This window comes from Buteo buteo, chromosome 4, assembly GCF_964188355.1.
Source record: "Buteo buteo chromosome 4, bButBut1.hap1.1, whole genome shotgun sequence".
Classification (NCBI taxonomy): Eukaryota; Metazoa; Chordata; class Aves; order Accipitriformes; family Accipitridae; genus Buteo; species Buteo buteo.
The window spans coordinates 16,487,541-16,501,904 of NC_134174.1; the positions used below are offsets into that span (position 1 = coordinate 16,487,541).

Sequence of the window (14,364 nt, forward strand, 5' to 3'; positions counted from 1 at the left end):
TGTGTTCATACATACACAACTTTTACTCCATATGGAGTCTTGTGCATTTCCTAGTGGGCAGCTGTCTGAAACACAGAAGCCAGTACCACACTTGATACAAATGAAGACTCTTTTTGACAAGTTTGAATCACCAAGGAAGTCCAAGCTTGATTTGGTATGAGCTTTCAGTATCGTCTCTAATCTACTGGTGGTCTTTTCAGTTGAAGTAGGTTCTATTATTACGACCTTCTGTATGGATGGATGGCAAGACTTCATTCTCCAGATCATGGAGATGTCTCACTTAATGCACAATGTGTAGGTTCTATTATTACGACCTTCTGTATGGATGGATGGCAAGACTTCATTCTCCAGATCATGGAGATGTCTCACTTAATGCACAATGTGGTCATTTAACTTTATGCAAGCCAAGTCCCTTTTGTTTGTGATCCATACAAGAACTTGATCATTAGGGGATTAAGATCCACTCAGTAACTCACTGCATTCCTACCAAGTGACACATACACAGAGGTATAATGTAAAGTGCTGTCAGCTGCATGTCTAATTAAATGCCATGATGTGTATGCAACTAAAAGGTGAAATCCATTCTTGTAATCAAAGCAGCATCCCTCCTATTTTGAGTATTGCTTCAGTACTAAGCACATAAATATTGTTTTGGCTCCTGCACAAAAGTCACTAATATGTAGAGCTTCCTCTATTTACATTTTTTTGAGATGTCTTCCTCAGTGTTACAGAAGAGCTAAATTTTTGTCTGCAAGGTTGCACAGTTGCAGGTATATTTCTACTAGGACCTCTGGCAGTCAGCTGCTCTGTGTTTCATAATGTGTTTTGGACACCATGTTCTTGCCAGCATGAGTTTGCAATGCCTCCACCCCTCACTTGCTTCTTTTGAATATCAAAAGTCCTCCTTTAGCACCAATAATTACATGTTGTCTGTACCACCTTTCCAGGCATCCATGTATATGCCAGACTGTTTATGGAACTTCATTTAAAAGCAGGGAAATGTAGGCTTTGTAATCCATTAATTAAAATTCCTTTTATTAGAGATAAGGAATAAGTCAATAGCATAGATAATCACAGAATCACAGACTGGTTGAGGTTGGAAGGGACCTCTAGAGGTCGTCTGGTCCAACCCCCCTGCTCGAGCAGGGCCACCTAGAGCTGGTTGCCCAGGACCATGGCCAGATGGCTTTTGAATATCTCCAAGGATGGAGAGTCCACAGCCTCCTTGGGCAACCTGTTCCAGTGCTCAGTCACCTTCACAGCAAATGGGTGTTTCCTGATGTTCAGAGGGAACCTCACGTGTTTCAGTTTGCGCCCGTTGCCTCTGGTCCTGTCACTGAGCACCACTGAGAAGAGCCTGGCTCTGTCCTCTCTGCACCCTCCCTTCAGGTATTTCTATACATTGATGAGATCCCCCTGAGCCTTCTCTTCTCCAGGCCGAACAGTCCCAGCTCTCTCAGCCTTTCCTCACAGGAGAGGTGCTCCAGTCCCTTTATCATCTTTGTGGCACTTAGGTCCCATCAGATGCTAGGAACCCAGCATTGGGCAGCACCAGACAGACCTCTAGTCACAGCATGGCATGCTGCGCTTGATCTCACCCATGCTAAGGTTCATTGGCGTTATGGTCTTTAGTGCTCTGATAGGATTTTCTTGGAAGTAAACAATTCCATTTATCATTTCTACTGCCAAACAAAAGAATGTTAGCATGAGAACATGCTGCTTTACTTCAAGATAAACACAAGGACACGCAGGTGGTGTCATTGCTGGTGCCAAGTGGGAGCTTCTTGCAGGCTCCTCCGTTATGATGAGCCAGCAAAGTTTATCCTGCAGCCAAGTGATAAGTGCAGCACAGCCCAGGCCTGAAGGCCAAGTTATGTGTGCAGCGCAGCCCAGCACGGTGCAGCGAAGTATAGCACAGGCCTGTGCCCACTCAGATCAACTGTTCTGCGGGTCGCTAACTCCTCAATGCACAGCAGTCCTCCAGTTCAGATCACTGCAGCCGTTCGTCCTGTGTCCTAGGACAAACATGTAAGACACATGAGACCTACTGGAGGTCCCAGTTCACTAGAGGACTCTGTTTACTACAAAGAGAGCCTGGGGCGACTAACTCAGACTTGGATGAGTAACTTTGAGGTGAGATGAGTCTCTTCTGCAAATAATGCTGAGTAGTCCCTACAACACTGGATTTTCAGTTCTTTGTTCTTGAGTCATTAATTATGTCATGGTCTCATGGGAGCATGTAGCAGGTGTTTTTTTTTTCTGCAGTTCAGCATGTGTGCACTAGCCTACCTTAGAGGGGAGCGTGTCTTTCCCAAGAGGGAAGACTTTTCCAGGCTTGTTTATCTGCCTAACATTTTGCATTAATTATACCCTATCAATTTTACTTTCTGCTAGAGATTACTACAGCTCCCTTGTGGCCGCTTCAGGTACCTATAATGCTTATAAAATGGCCATAATAATGTTCCATGTATCCATATACATGATGCGTCTCTGTATTCTATACTGCCATGTTCTGTCCTGTGTAATGCAGTGTCTCACAGAGGATTAGGGAGGGAAGTCAGTGCAGTGTGTGACTTCGCTTGTTGGCAGAGTGTTTCACTGGAGACACACTATTGCTCTAGTATTACTTGCATATTCATATCCCAGTGCATGGAAAAAATGATGCCTTGGACAAATAAGCATTGTAGAAACCCAGAGAAAAAGCAGCCTCTGCTCTAGAGGCTTCACTGTCTACACTTCCTCTTCTCTGTGAAGTAAGGTGTCACTTCTCATCTGCAAAACCATGAATGATTTGGGATCTTTCTAAAAGAGGGAAACTGCCTTGCTCATTGTGTTACATTGCTGTGCTAAAAATCAGAAACACCTCTTAGGCTGGGGTATGCCTGGTGGGACTGGCAGGCTAAATTCTTGTCCTGAACAGCTCATTGTTCTTTCTTCAATTCATTGATCTTCATGATCATCCATCCAAATAATCCTTTTATCATCAGGACTACCAGAAGCATGAAAAGACTGGGCCTGCAAAAATTGGATGTTTAAGAAAAGGAGAGTATTTTTCCTTCATTTGTCTGGCTGGTTGATTTGATTCATTGCAGGAGGTATAATTATTTCAGATTGGATTAGCTGCTGGGATTTTGTAGAAATTGTCTGGGTTTTTTTTTTAATTATACATGTGTTCTTGTGTTCTTTCTGTTGTCTCTGCCTATCACAAGGTACAGATAGACTGAACTGGATAATTTTGTGAGTTGTTCGCCTTAAACTTTTATGCTATCTGACCAGTTCTAGTTATATTGTAAGTGATCTTCATAATGGTAAATAAGTAAATCATGAGATGAGATGATACCTGAGCATGAATAGTGCTTTAAATTAAAGACTACTTTTACCTTTCAGGTTATTATTTCTTCCCAGTTTATTTTCTTGCAGAGATGTGCATAGCTTCTTTGGAAAGAAAGCCACAGAGTGATTCATGTGATTTTTTCAGCCTTTGATATCAGATTCTAATTATATGCATTGAGAATTCAGCTTTTCATACTGTGCATTTCATTTCCTGTTAACTATGTTAATGGCTATAAGCTATTACATTCCACTCTGGTAACTGATCTATCTGAAATATTTAGAGGATGTTCATGGCTAGTTCTGTATAACTGGAGAGGAGAGTTCAGTGTAGGGTATTTTAAAGAGAGATCAATTATTTATATCTTTAGAAGCATTGCTGAAACTTTAGCTGGCCTTAAAATCCCTTGAACTAGATACAATGCAATAAACTGAGCCTGTGCTTTTTTAACATTTTGCTAAATATTGTATTATTATTTATTACTTTTAGTGATACCACCTTTTAGCGATAACTCTTTAGTGATACCACCTTCCGTGTGAGAGTAGTGGATACAACACTACTTAAAAAGAACTTAATTCACATTCATTCAAGACATTTTATTTTCTCAAAGTTGCAGTAGTGGTTGGTGGTGCCATCATTAGTTTTTTGCTGTCTATTTTATTAACGTCATCAAAGAACTATTAGGAATCCAGATCATTTTACTTAGTGGAGGTTGGCATTTCTTGAGCATCACTGTTGATCAAGCTTTGCTGCTGTTGAAAACTGTTGAATTTTTACTATTGACCTAAATCAGGAGCATGGCAAAGCCAGAGTTCTCCTGAGGTGATTCCAGCCGAGGTATTACAGCATGTAAAAAACTAGGATCTTGGCACCAGCAAGGTGATGGAAAGTTCTAAATATAGGTGGATTCCCTAGATAGTCAGGTGGAGATTTGGGCTTTTGGAAAATTAGCTAAAAAATTTGTGCAGTAGGTAAAGGGAGCCACCTAGAGTTAATCCATAGGAATCTCTAAATATAAATGTATGCCTGAACTCCTGCCTTATACTGAAGTTTAGGTGCCAAACTGATACCTAAATGTTAAACCCCTTTATGTATAACAAGCCCTCTCCTGAGAGCAGGCACCTAAATTAGATTAGAACCCCCTTTAATATGTTTTTATAAAGCTACTGAAGGATTAGGATAGTTACTGCCTTTTATATTTAAGAACACTGGGAAAAAAAGTAATAACATAAATGGTATATGGCACAATGACTGGTACTAAAGTCTCTCTGACTGATGTAGTATTATAATTAGGTTCTTTCCAATAACTGTCTCTTCAGACACATGATTCCTGCCTCTTAGCAGCAGTTTCCTTGCTTCAGTGGGAAGATTAGAAGGTGCCCTCCCTTTGACTGCTCTTTAGCCTGGACACTAGCCTAGAAAAATGGGAATCTGATGCCCTGCAAGCTGAGAAGAACTTAGCATGAACCCCATTCTTGGAAGAGATTTGCCAACCTTTACCTTGTCATACAGCCCCTCATCTTGCATCTCTAGTAGCTGCAGTGTTTTGTGCTGGACTTAAAACTGTTGCTTTCATATCCCATGCTGTACTAGACCTTCTGGGGATTTAGCATTTGGGCACAGCTGTAGGTGTGAGCTGTGCCCTTGGCTTTCTGGACTGGAAATTCTTCAGTGCAAGCACTGACTCCTTAAGATCTTCCAGGTTTCCTAGGAAGATACCTCCATGGCTGAAGCTTGGACTCCAGTATCATCTTCTTGAATAGAAATGCCTAAATTTGGAATACATTTTACTTTCGATGTCAAATCAAGCACTCTGAATTGCACTCTGAAGCTATCCTAATCTCCTTTGAAAAGCCAAGCTGCAATTTATCTGAAAAGGAGAATCCCAGGTGTAGTGTTCCCCTTTCTCTCTCCTACTTGGGGTATATTAGACAGCCATCTTGTCAGCCAGAGACAGAAACTTAAAAGATGGGTCAGTCAAGAGTTTGTAGTTGCATTACACGTAATTTTCCCACGTAACTGCGTATCTGTGAGAATAATAGTGCAATAATAACTGCAAACACACTTAGACAGCAAATGGCAAGTCAGGTCCTGATTGCTCTGTTGGAGGCATGCAGATGGGTTCCAGAATCACAAGCCCCATGTTTTTAGGCTTTACCTTCCATGGAGGAAGTGTTAATCACAGTCTGTGCCAAGGAAGGCGAGGTGAGCTTCAGACTGTACCTGGAAGCAGTTCCTTGGGCACTTACATTGGACTAATATCCCTTAACTTCTGACGCCAGCCACTTAATTAAGATATATTTTTGGTCCCTTTCTTATTCCAGGGTGCTTATAATTAAAACTCTGACCATTCAGATTGCTTTATAGACTCTCAAAGTGCATATTGATTAGTTGCTATAATTCTTTAAAATAATATTATGGATGTCAGAACAGGTTATAAGTTCTGTCAGCACAGTTTATTTTGCATGGAAGATGAAAACACCTTTGAATACATTCAGGAAGTATTTGTAAACATTTCAAGTGGATATGGCTTGTTCTGATTTTGGAGTAGAAATTTCTTGACATCTAAGCAAGTCATCTTCCTTAACTTGCTACCCAAAAGAGTGAAGCCCTCTGCTCTTCAAGACATCAGAGAATTACTAGATGTTATTACTGCCTGGTTACAGCATGCAGTGTTAATCTACAATCCCTTTGAATTGGCATTAGACCTCTGTCTTTATGCCTAACAGCTCCAGCATGTAAGTCCTCTGTTTGGAAAGACAAGTGACTGGTATGTACTCCAATATGTTTTGCAGCACCTGCCCCTTTCTCCCTCCCCAATGCTCACCTCAATAAAGAAACCGTATTATTGGCAACACTTGCCCTTCCTCCCCATATGATTTCTCTAATATTTTGCCAACATTGTACACAATGTCATGTGTCAGTAGGACACTGGGGAATTGTCCATACCACAGGCTTCAGATTGCAGCGCATCTTGTTATCATCTTTTTTTAAAGCCTGCACTGCAAGGGGGAAGCTGTAAGCCTTAGGGATGATGGCTTGTTACTAGCAGAATGAAGTTACAACTCTGCCAAGTGGAGTGCTAAGTGCACCAGACAGAAATTGGTGATGCAATAAAACCATCAAACTGACTGAAAAAAGATCAGTTTATGAGAACTGAAAGCATCTCTTCCAATAAATGCCTTGAAATCTCAGAAAACAAGGCAAGATGCTTTCTTAGCTTTCTGGAGGTTTGGTACCAAAGCTTTAAAAAAGGATTACTGATCTTAAATCCTGTCTTTCAAAAACAGTGTAGGAATCTTTCTTCAGAGAGCAGAGAAAGAAAGAAAACAATTGCAGAGCTATTACTGTCAAAGACATGGCCTCTGCACAGCAGACGAGTTGCTTTCAGAGTCTGTAAGAGTGCTTCCTTTGAGACTGGAACCCAGACACTCTGGCTGAAAGGAAAAACTCCATCAAAAATCAATTAAGTCCAGTTAAAATAGAGTATTACTTCAGGACAAAAAGACAGTTTTTGTTGTTTGAACTGCTAAAAATTTAATGAAAACAATATTTTAACAAGGAGCTTACTGGCAAAGCCAAAATTTCACTGTTGCTGTATCCAGTTACCCATACTTCTTACTGCTTAATGTCTAGGTATCACACACATGTAACCTCAATTGATGTTTAACAGGTTTTAGTGTGTTTGACTTTGTGGCATGGTAGGTAAGGAGGCTATTGTCTTCAAGTTATGGATAGAGAAATCTGGTTTAGTATGAGATTATGAGAGTATGAGTTAGATGAGATCTCATCTAACTTTAGCTCTTTAGAAGTTAATTACCTAAGTTAGTTGTCTGGGCTCCGTTTGCCATTGAGGGAGAAGACACCCCCAGGAGGCAATCCATCCCCACCCTAAAAATAAATGGGATAAACCAACCACAAAGGTGCCTCTGTTGTCAAGAGTTGGAGCCCCAAATGAGACATCTCATGCTAAGCAAGATGAAGTGTCCCCTCAGGGACAATGAGTGGCTCCCTATAGGATGGGGGAAGCAGAACGTGCTCTCCCACCCCCCAGGACAGACCCATAGCCATAAGCTATTCTTCCTCTCTGCTAGTTAGTCAGTAATTGATGGGGTTTGCTATTCCACTGCAGGCTGGGCTTTTCTTTAATTTTTAGAAACTAGGTAGGTAGAGGCGTGCTTGTTGGTACTGGTGTGTTTAGATGGGAGGCCACAAGGAAAATCCAGTTGTACCAGGAAGCGATGCTGGTGACTCAATAAACAGCATGGCAACAAGTGTCCTGGCACAGTGCTTTTGAGCATTGCCTTCCTGGTTGTGCTGTAGGTTAAGTCTCAGAGCTGCTAGTCATTACAGGATCATACTTCACAGGAGTAAGGTATTAAACCCCAGACAAATCATGTGATAGGTAACTCTGTCCTCCTTGCCCTTACCTGCAGCTGAACCCAAATTACACAGTCTTATGCACAACCTGATTCTTTCCTGAGCCCAGGTGGAGTTGCTGTCTTCTGTCCCAGAGATGGCAGCAGTCTGGAGCAAGTGAAGTGATTTCTACATATGCAAGAAATAAAGCCTTTGGGGATTTTAGGTGGAGAGCACTATGGAAATGTAATATATCATTACTTCATGAAGTTATATAAAGTTTAGAGTTGAGATTTTGCAATATCCCTATTAATGTAAATGGTTCACTGTACTTGATGCTAGTGTTTATGCAGCAGCCCAGAGCAGCACTTTTCCCACAATGAGCAGAAAGCACAACAATGAGCAAAGAGGAGCAGCAATGCTTGTATTTGACTTGCGGTTCTGGTTTTGCTCCATCTGGGTGCCTGCCCACAGCAATGAGATGACCGAATATTTGTGAGCAGTTCACATCCCCTGCCCTTCCCACCCTCACTCAGCTGCTGGAGAAAGTAGTTTAACTAGGGGTGGATACAGACAGTTCACCATGGATGTCTGCAGCATTAAACCCAATGCAGCTGATGCCAGCTTGAATATGACTTTCAGTTCATGTTGCAGCTTTAGTTCTGTAGTTCTACAGCTGTTGCATTATGAATTCCGTCAAATTACTCTGTGGTGTATTTTAGGGACTCTTAAGAATAACAATGGGTAAATCCACCCCTTCTGCAGAGCCAAGGGAAGGGAAGAAATCTGCTAAGGTATTACAAGTCTCTGTCAGGGAAAGCCTCTGCATGGCTGAGACCTTCCCACTACACAGGTCCAGAGCTCTTCATGGAAGAAAATTGACCTCTCATCAACGTGCTGTGAAGTTGTTGGAAGCAGTTCTCAGTGGCAAAAGCAAGCTGCCTGGAAGCCTCCTCATTGCTGGCCCAATTTTAACCGCTCCTTTCTGTCATCATCCCGTGGCACCACAACTTTAATAAAACTAGCATTCTTTTGGCAGATGAACTCAGAGGGAGTTAGTGTAACTCTTGACACAGAAAGTGGGACACAGTCCGGAACCTGACTGTTCTTTGGCTGTGGCCTTCCCTTCCAAACTCAAAATCTGACAGATCATTCCTGGGGTGTTTCCAGCTTCCAAGAGCTATCAGCAGTGTCTGTGGGACAGGATGGATATTTATCCTTCACAAGAAATCCTTAGAACAAGAGCAGCAAAAGGGATGGTCAAATAGATGTGTCTTAGATTGCCTTTGCTATCCTAGCCTGAATATCTTAGAGATGTAAAACTGTTCTTTGAGCTGACTTTGTTTAGAGACTAGGAGGATTTTGGGGGCCTGGGCTGTACCAGAGGCTGGGCACAGCTTATGACATTGTGGAGACTGTCCGTAGCCATTCCAGGGACATGGCTGTGATTGAGGACTCTGGCTCCAGAGTCGAGACACCTTGTTTTAGTAAGACAGATGGTATTACCTGGTCTGGGAACATGGTGATTCAGAAGCTGCTTCACATACAGCTCAGCCTTGTGCTTGGCAAAGGGAGGCTGGTGCTGGGAGGTTTAAGCTGATCAACTTCTCTATTGTATGCTTTTTTTGCAATTCAGAAGTGTTACAATGGCTTCTAGAGCCAGCTAAGTTGCGCATGGTCTCAATTCTGCAATCCAGAACAGTAGTGTGCAAAGGAGGCTTTCAATGCTCTCCTGCCTGACTTGGGTGTCTGCTGCTGCACCAAGGAAGTCTTTCCCAGTTTGAGCTGCAACATTTTTGTTAAAATTTGCTTTTAACATGTGAGTGTTTAATTCAATTTCTAAATCTCTAAGCATACCAAACCTTGAATACAGTAGAGTTTCCCTGATTCCAAGTGAAAGTATTCAAAATGAGCTATGAAGTGGATGTTTATTCTGCCTGATGTGTCATTTTGTTTTCACGCTAATACTACCCCTGTTGCTACCCTGTAATCAGCTGTTATGGAAACAATACATTGTCCCTAGGGTAAGTTTAGAAAAACATTCACCAACAGTGCACCCACAGATAAATCCAGTTTTAGCAACATGGTGTTTAAAGCATTATAGTCTACTCATAGAGCGTCAGCAAGAGGCACTCACTTGGAGCCAGCTCAAGATTACTGGTTTCTCTGTATTGTTTCTCAGGCCCTACATGTCCATTGGAACGCTACGTGATCAAGTCATCTATCCAGACTCAGTGGATGACATGCACGAGAAAGGCTACCAAGATCAAGATCTGGAGTGTATCCTGCATATGGTTCATCTTTACCACATAGTTCAAAGAGAAGGAGGTAAATTGCATATTTTTGTTAAAAGCTTTACAAAATCCATTCCTCGTGTGTGTGTCTTAGTGAGACTAACCTTTACTTACTGAACTGGCAAAACTGGATCCAGACCTTTTGTGGTTGTGGGAGCTGCACAACCACATGGTTGTTGCTCCTGATGCTAACGGAGGGAGAAAAGCTAAGTGCTCCTCTCCTCCCCAGTAAATCCATGCCCAAGCTGAACATCCTTGTTCTCTTGTAATGGCCAGCCTTTTCATGGTATTGTGAGATCACTGACCTTCCTTCATTTTCTTAGAAAATGTAACCTGTCTTAAAACTTGTAATGTCACTGACTACATCAACTCGAAAGCATGTGAATGAACAGAGAGTCAGGTCTGCTTTCATCTCCCTGGTTTGTGGGATCAGCAGGACTATGTGCCATGAGAAGGAGTGTCTGATACCACACCACCAGGGCGAACAAGTTAAAAATAACCAAACGACACTGGCTGGTAGTAGAGTGTTGCCATCTACCACTTGCTCTTTAAGTTGCCATGTGTCCTCGGTGTCGTTTGTCCTAAGAGTAGGGGACAGTGTAAATACACTGGCACAGTAAATGTTAAGATGCTAAAGTCTTCTCTTTTGTCTAAGGAACTGGAGCATTTCATGGCTTTTTTTCCCAAGCATAGCAATAATTTTCATCCTTTTGTTCCCACCAGCCACTAATCTCTAGTTTGAATATCCTCCCCATCATTATGCTTTTAAAACAGACATAGGACAAAGGTGGTAACATTTAGAGAGAAGGAGGATCTTCAGAACCCTCTAAGGAGCTGACAGTGGGAGTGCTGGATGTACCTTGCCTCTCTCTGCCTGCTGTCAGTGCTCCTTTTTGAGAGGGTACTTCAGGTGCATTGCCTCGTAATGTGTGTGCTTGGTGTCTCTCAGGATTGTTCTGGCAACAGAGAGTAGTGCCTCAGCCATTGGGAATCCCAAGGCAATGTCTAAATTGCCATTCCTGGATGGCAACCTGTTGCTCTGTTCAAAAGGCAGAAGTTGTATTTTATTTTTGAAGTATGCATGGACACTCATCTGGTATCTTTTCTGCACATTTTAGAGTGGGGAGTAGTAATCATTTACAGCAGCAATTGTATACCTACAGATACTTCTCCACCTCACAGTCCAGTTGATAGACTCTCATCTTTCCACGGGTTAACGCTTCTTTGTTAAGAATGTGGTAATGAGTGTTGGCCCTCAAGTTGCAATAGAAAATAAGAATCTGCCATCATTCTGATTCATATTATTATTCAGATCTGATACTGACACAAGGGTTGAAAAGTGGGCAGAGCACTAAACTCTGTGACCGGAATAATTGCAGAGAAGGCCTCTACTCGTTACACTGACATCACAACTATTCCTGTTAGTATTCCTGAGTCACTTACTTCACTATGTGAAGTGCCCAGATTGCAGAAGAACAAGCAGATGTGTTGGAATGGGGAGCTTGGAATGGGAAGCTGGAAAAGGAGGAGCAGTTAAATTGTCAGTGGCAAGAAGCCACTGTGGAGTGTGCATTTGTAGCCTGCTGGTACTTGTAGATGTGCTGAAAACCACATGACCCTCAGTGGCCAAAACCATATCCCCAGCAGTCTCTGAATGCACATCGTTGTGGTTTATAACCCTGCAGCTGGAGCGTGTAACTGATGATGGAGCAGTTACTGTGCTCCACGTATGAGATGCTGTTGGCTAGGGTCAGTGTTCCATATTGCCAAACTGAAACCCCAGATTTGGATCAGTCTTGCTCTACTTTCTGTGCCAAAGAAAGTATTTATTGCTGACTCCATTCTTGCTCTTCTGCCTGCCTGACTGTGCATGCGAGACACACACTATCCATAAAAAGGTCTAGAGGACACTGTTAGTGTTCGCTGGTACTCTGTTGAAACTCCACTCAGGATAAAGGCACACTGCAAAAGTCTGCACAAACAAATGTTCAAAAAATAGTGTCTTAGGTACTTAGCGATCTAAAATGATAGAAGTGGGCAAAGCCGGAAAACAGGGGGAGAGATTACCATATACCAGGAAATTTTTAGGACCATAATACACTTACTTGATCCCTTTTCTCCTTGGACATTTGCAGGAGAAAAGTACCAAGGTAGGAGCAGAGAGGAAACACATGACATATGATTTGACACATTACATGGATTTCATATGCTTACATATTCTTTAGAGCTCCCCCAGTCTGGGACAAAGACTGATATTCTGGTTTTTTGAACCAGCAAGCCAGAGAAATACTTGTTGAAAGTGAACAATTGAAATTTTTGTTTATACGTAGCTGAATTATTTTTTTTAATTCCAGTTTTTATTTGATGCTTTTACTTAAAATCAGATTTTTAAACTAAAATTATTTCTATTAAAAATTGAACTTTTTTCTTTGCAAAATAATTAAAAATCCCATATAAAGCTTGTAGAACAAGGGATTTGCCCCAAACTGTCTTTTTCCTTTTTGCAAGCTGCTTTGATGATTGACAAACACTGGCATTTTCCAAAAGAAAAAAAGTTTTGCTGAAAAATTCCCAGCAAGTTTCTATTTATGTATTATATACACTTTTTGAAAATGTACTACATCTGAAAAAAAAAATAATCAATGAAACCATTTTTAGTTACTTAGATTCTTGTGGATGTCTGGGATATGTTCATACTGTTTTGAACTGTTTCCATAAACTATTCTAAGAATGGAAGTAACTATCTGTCAGTCACTGAATTATAGAAGTCTAATATAATTCTTCAATATTTTTTCGTGTAGATCCTCTTGCTCTGTCTCTTTCCCCTTCACCTATCCTCTGCAGTATTAGGCCTCTACCAGACAGCAGGCTCCTTAGGGCATGACCCTGTTGTGCTTTAAGTGATCATGAATGTTGTGCATGTATAATATGATGCTTTGCAGTTTTGTGTTCTGCTCCCTGTGGGCAGTTATGAAAAAGCCAGATGGAGCCAGAAGTGCGCAACTCTGACTCAATTTATTTGTCCTGGTGTAATTTTATTGTCTTTGGCTGAATTGCTTCCACATTGCATCAGTACAAGGGTCACCAGAGTCCAAGTGTGAAATAGCCAACAAGAGCCTGACATTGTTCTTGTTGTTGCCAATGGCAGAAATTCCTCTCTTTTTCTAGCAATAAGATTTGACCCAGTTAGAAGTAAATAGAATAGTTACAAGAATAAGTAGCCGAGTTTGGCATTTAGCTTCTGTGTTATCCTCATGAAACTTTTTTCAATCAGTAGCAACAGAATACACCAAACCCACCAAAATAACATCTCCCTCCCCACCACCACCGTTCCTGATGTCCGTGAGCTGAAGCCCTAGAAGAAACCACTGCAATTGCTGATGATAGTAGCACCCCTTGCTGCTAGGGGCAGAATTTCCTTCCCACTGAATCCCACACCGTTATTTTTCTCACCTGCTGGATATTAGAGGGATGCCATTTTGTTACTTACCTTTACATTATCAATAAGGTGCCCCCATCGACACCTGCAAAGTTGCTAGCTCTACCAGAACAATAATTTCATACAAAATGAGGATAGCAAAGAAGGTTGTATTCAGCACGGGTGGTGAAAAGGCATGCCCAGAAATCGTGGGTAATAGTGTGGAGATGTGCAGTAGAAATACATAAAGTGGTTCCTTTTTGACCTGCTTTGAAAATCGGTACGTATGTAGCAAGTGTCAACTGTGATGCAGCCTTAGGCTGCCGATAAGCTGTCACATGAGAGGAGCCATGAGTACGTGTAGCAGCATGCTGCATGCATGACCGGGCCTGTCAGGTTGGGGATGATGACATTACTGAACAAGTTCAACCTGTTTATGGTTTCTCAGCACCCCAGATTATAATGATTCCTCATTATTTTGCACATTTGTCATATCTCTGGGTCTTGTCCAGGGAATCTGTGTGCTAGGCCACGTATAAACACACAGACCAGCACATTTCCTCTCTCTGAGATTTTTTCTTCTGATCATTTTAGCCCTGAATTTGCTTTTGTTACTGGTACCAGCAGGAACTTTGGAGTGCTCTGCCAGCTTTTCCAGGGGCTCTGAAATCCAGAGACACAAATCCCTGCAGTGTCATGCTGAGCTGGGGCTCACCCAGTTGATGGCCTCTTTGTTCTTCCTCAGCTAAGGATTGCCCTTGCATATTCATCCTGCACAGCACCCCAGCTCTCTTCTGTTTTGACAACTGCCTGGGGACATACACTGTGCAAGAGGCCTCCGTGTTCAAAAACTAACCAGGGGTGGACTCTCTGGCTCTAGTTTGCTGCGGTAGCCTTTCTTCTGTCATGAAGCTGTAACACTCCAGTCCATGTCTGATGAGGTGCATTGGAAGGTAGATCTG

General features: G+C 42.0%; 1 protein-coding gene across 1 annotated transcript in view; it reads left to right on the forward strand.

Moving 5' to 3' along the window:
• The window catches only part of ABCD2 (ATP binding cassette subfamily D member 2), a 46,431-nt gene that overhangs the window by 21,164 nt on the left and 10,903 nt on the right, over positions 1 to 14,364 (forward strand). Inside the window, exon 7 of the mRNA XM_075024880.1 lies at positions 9,873 to 10,018. Within this exon, the coding sequence (XP_074880981.1) occupies positions 9,873 to 10,018 (146 nt within the window). The remainder of the gene's footprint in view (positions 1 to 9,872; positions 10,019 to 14,364) is intronic.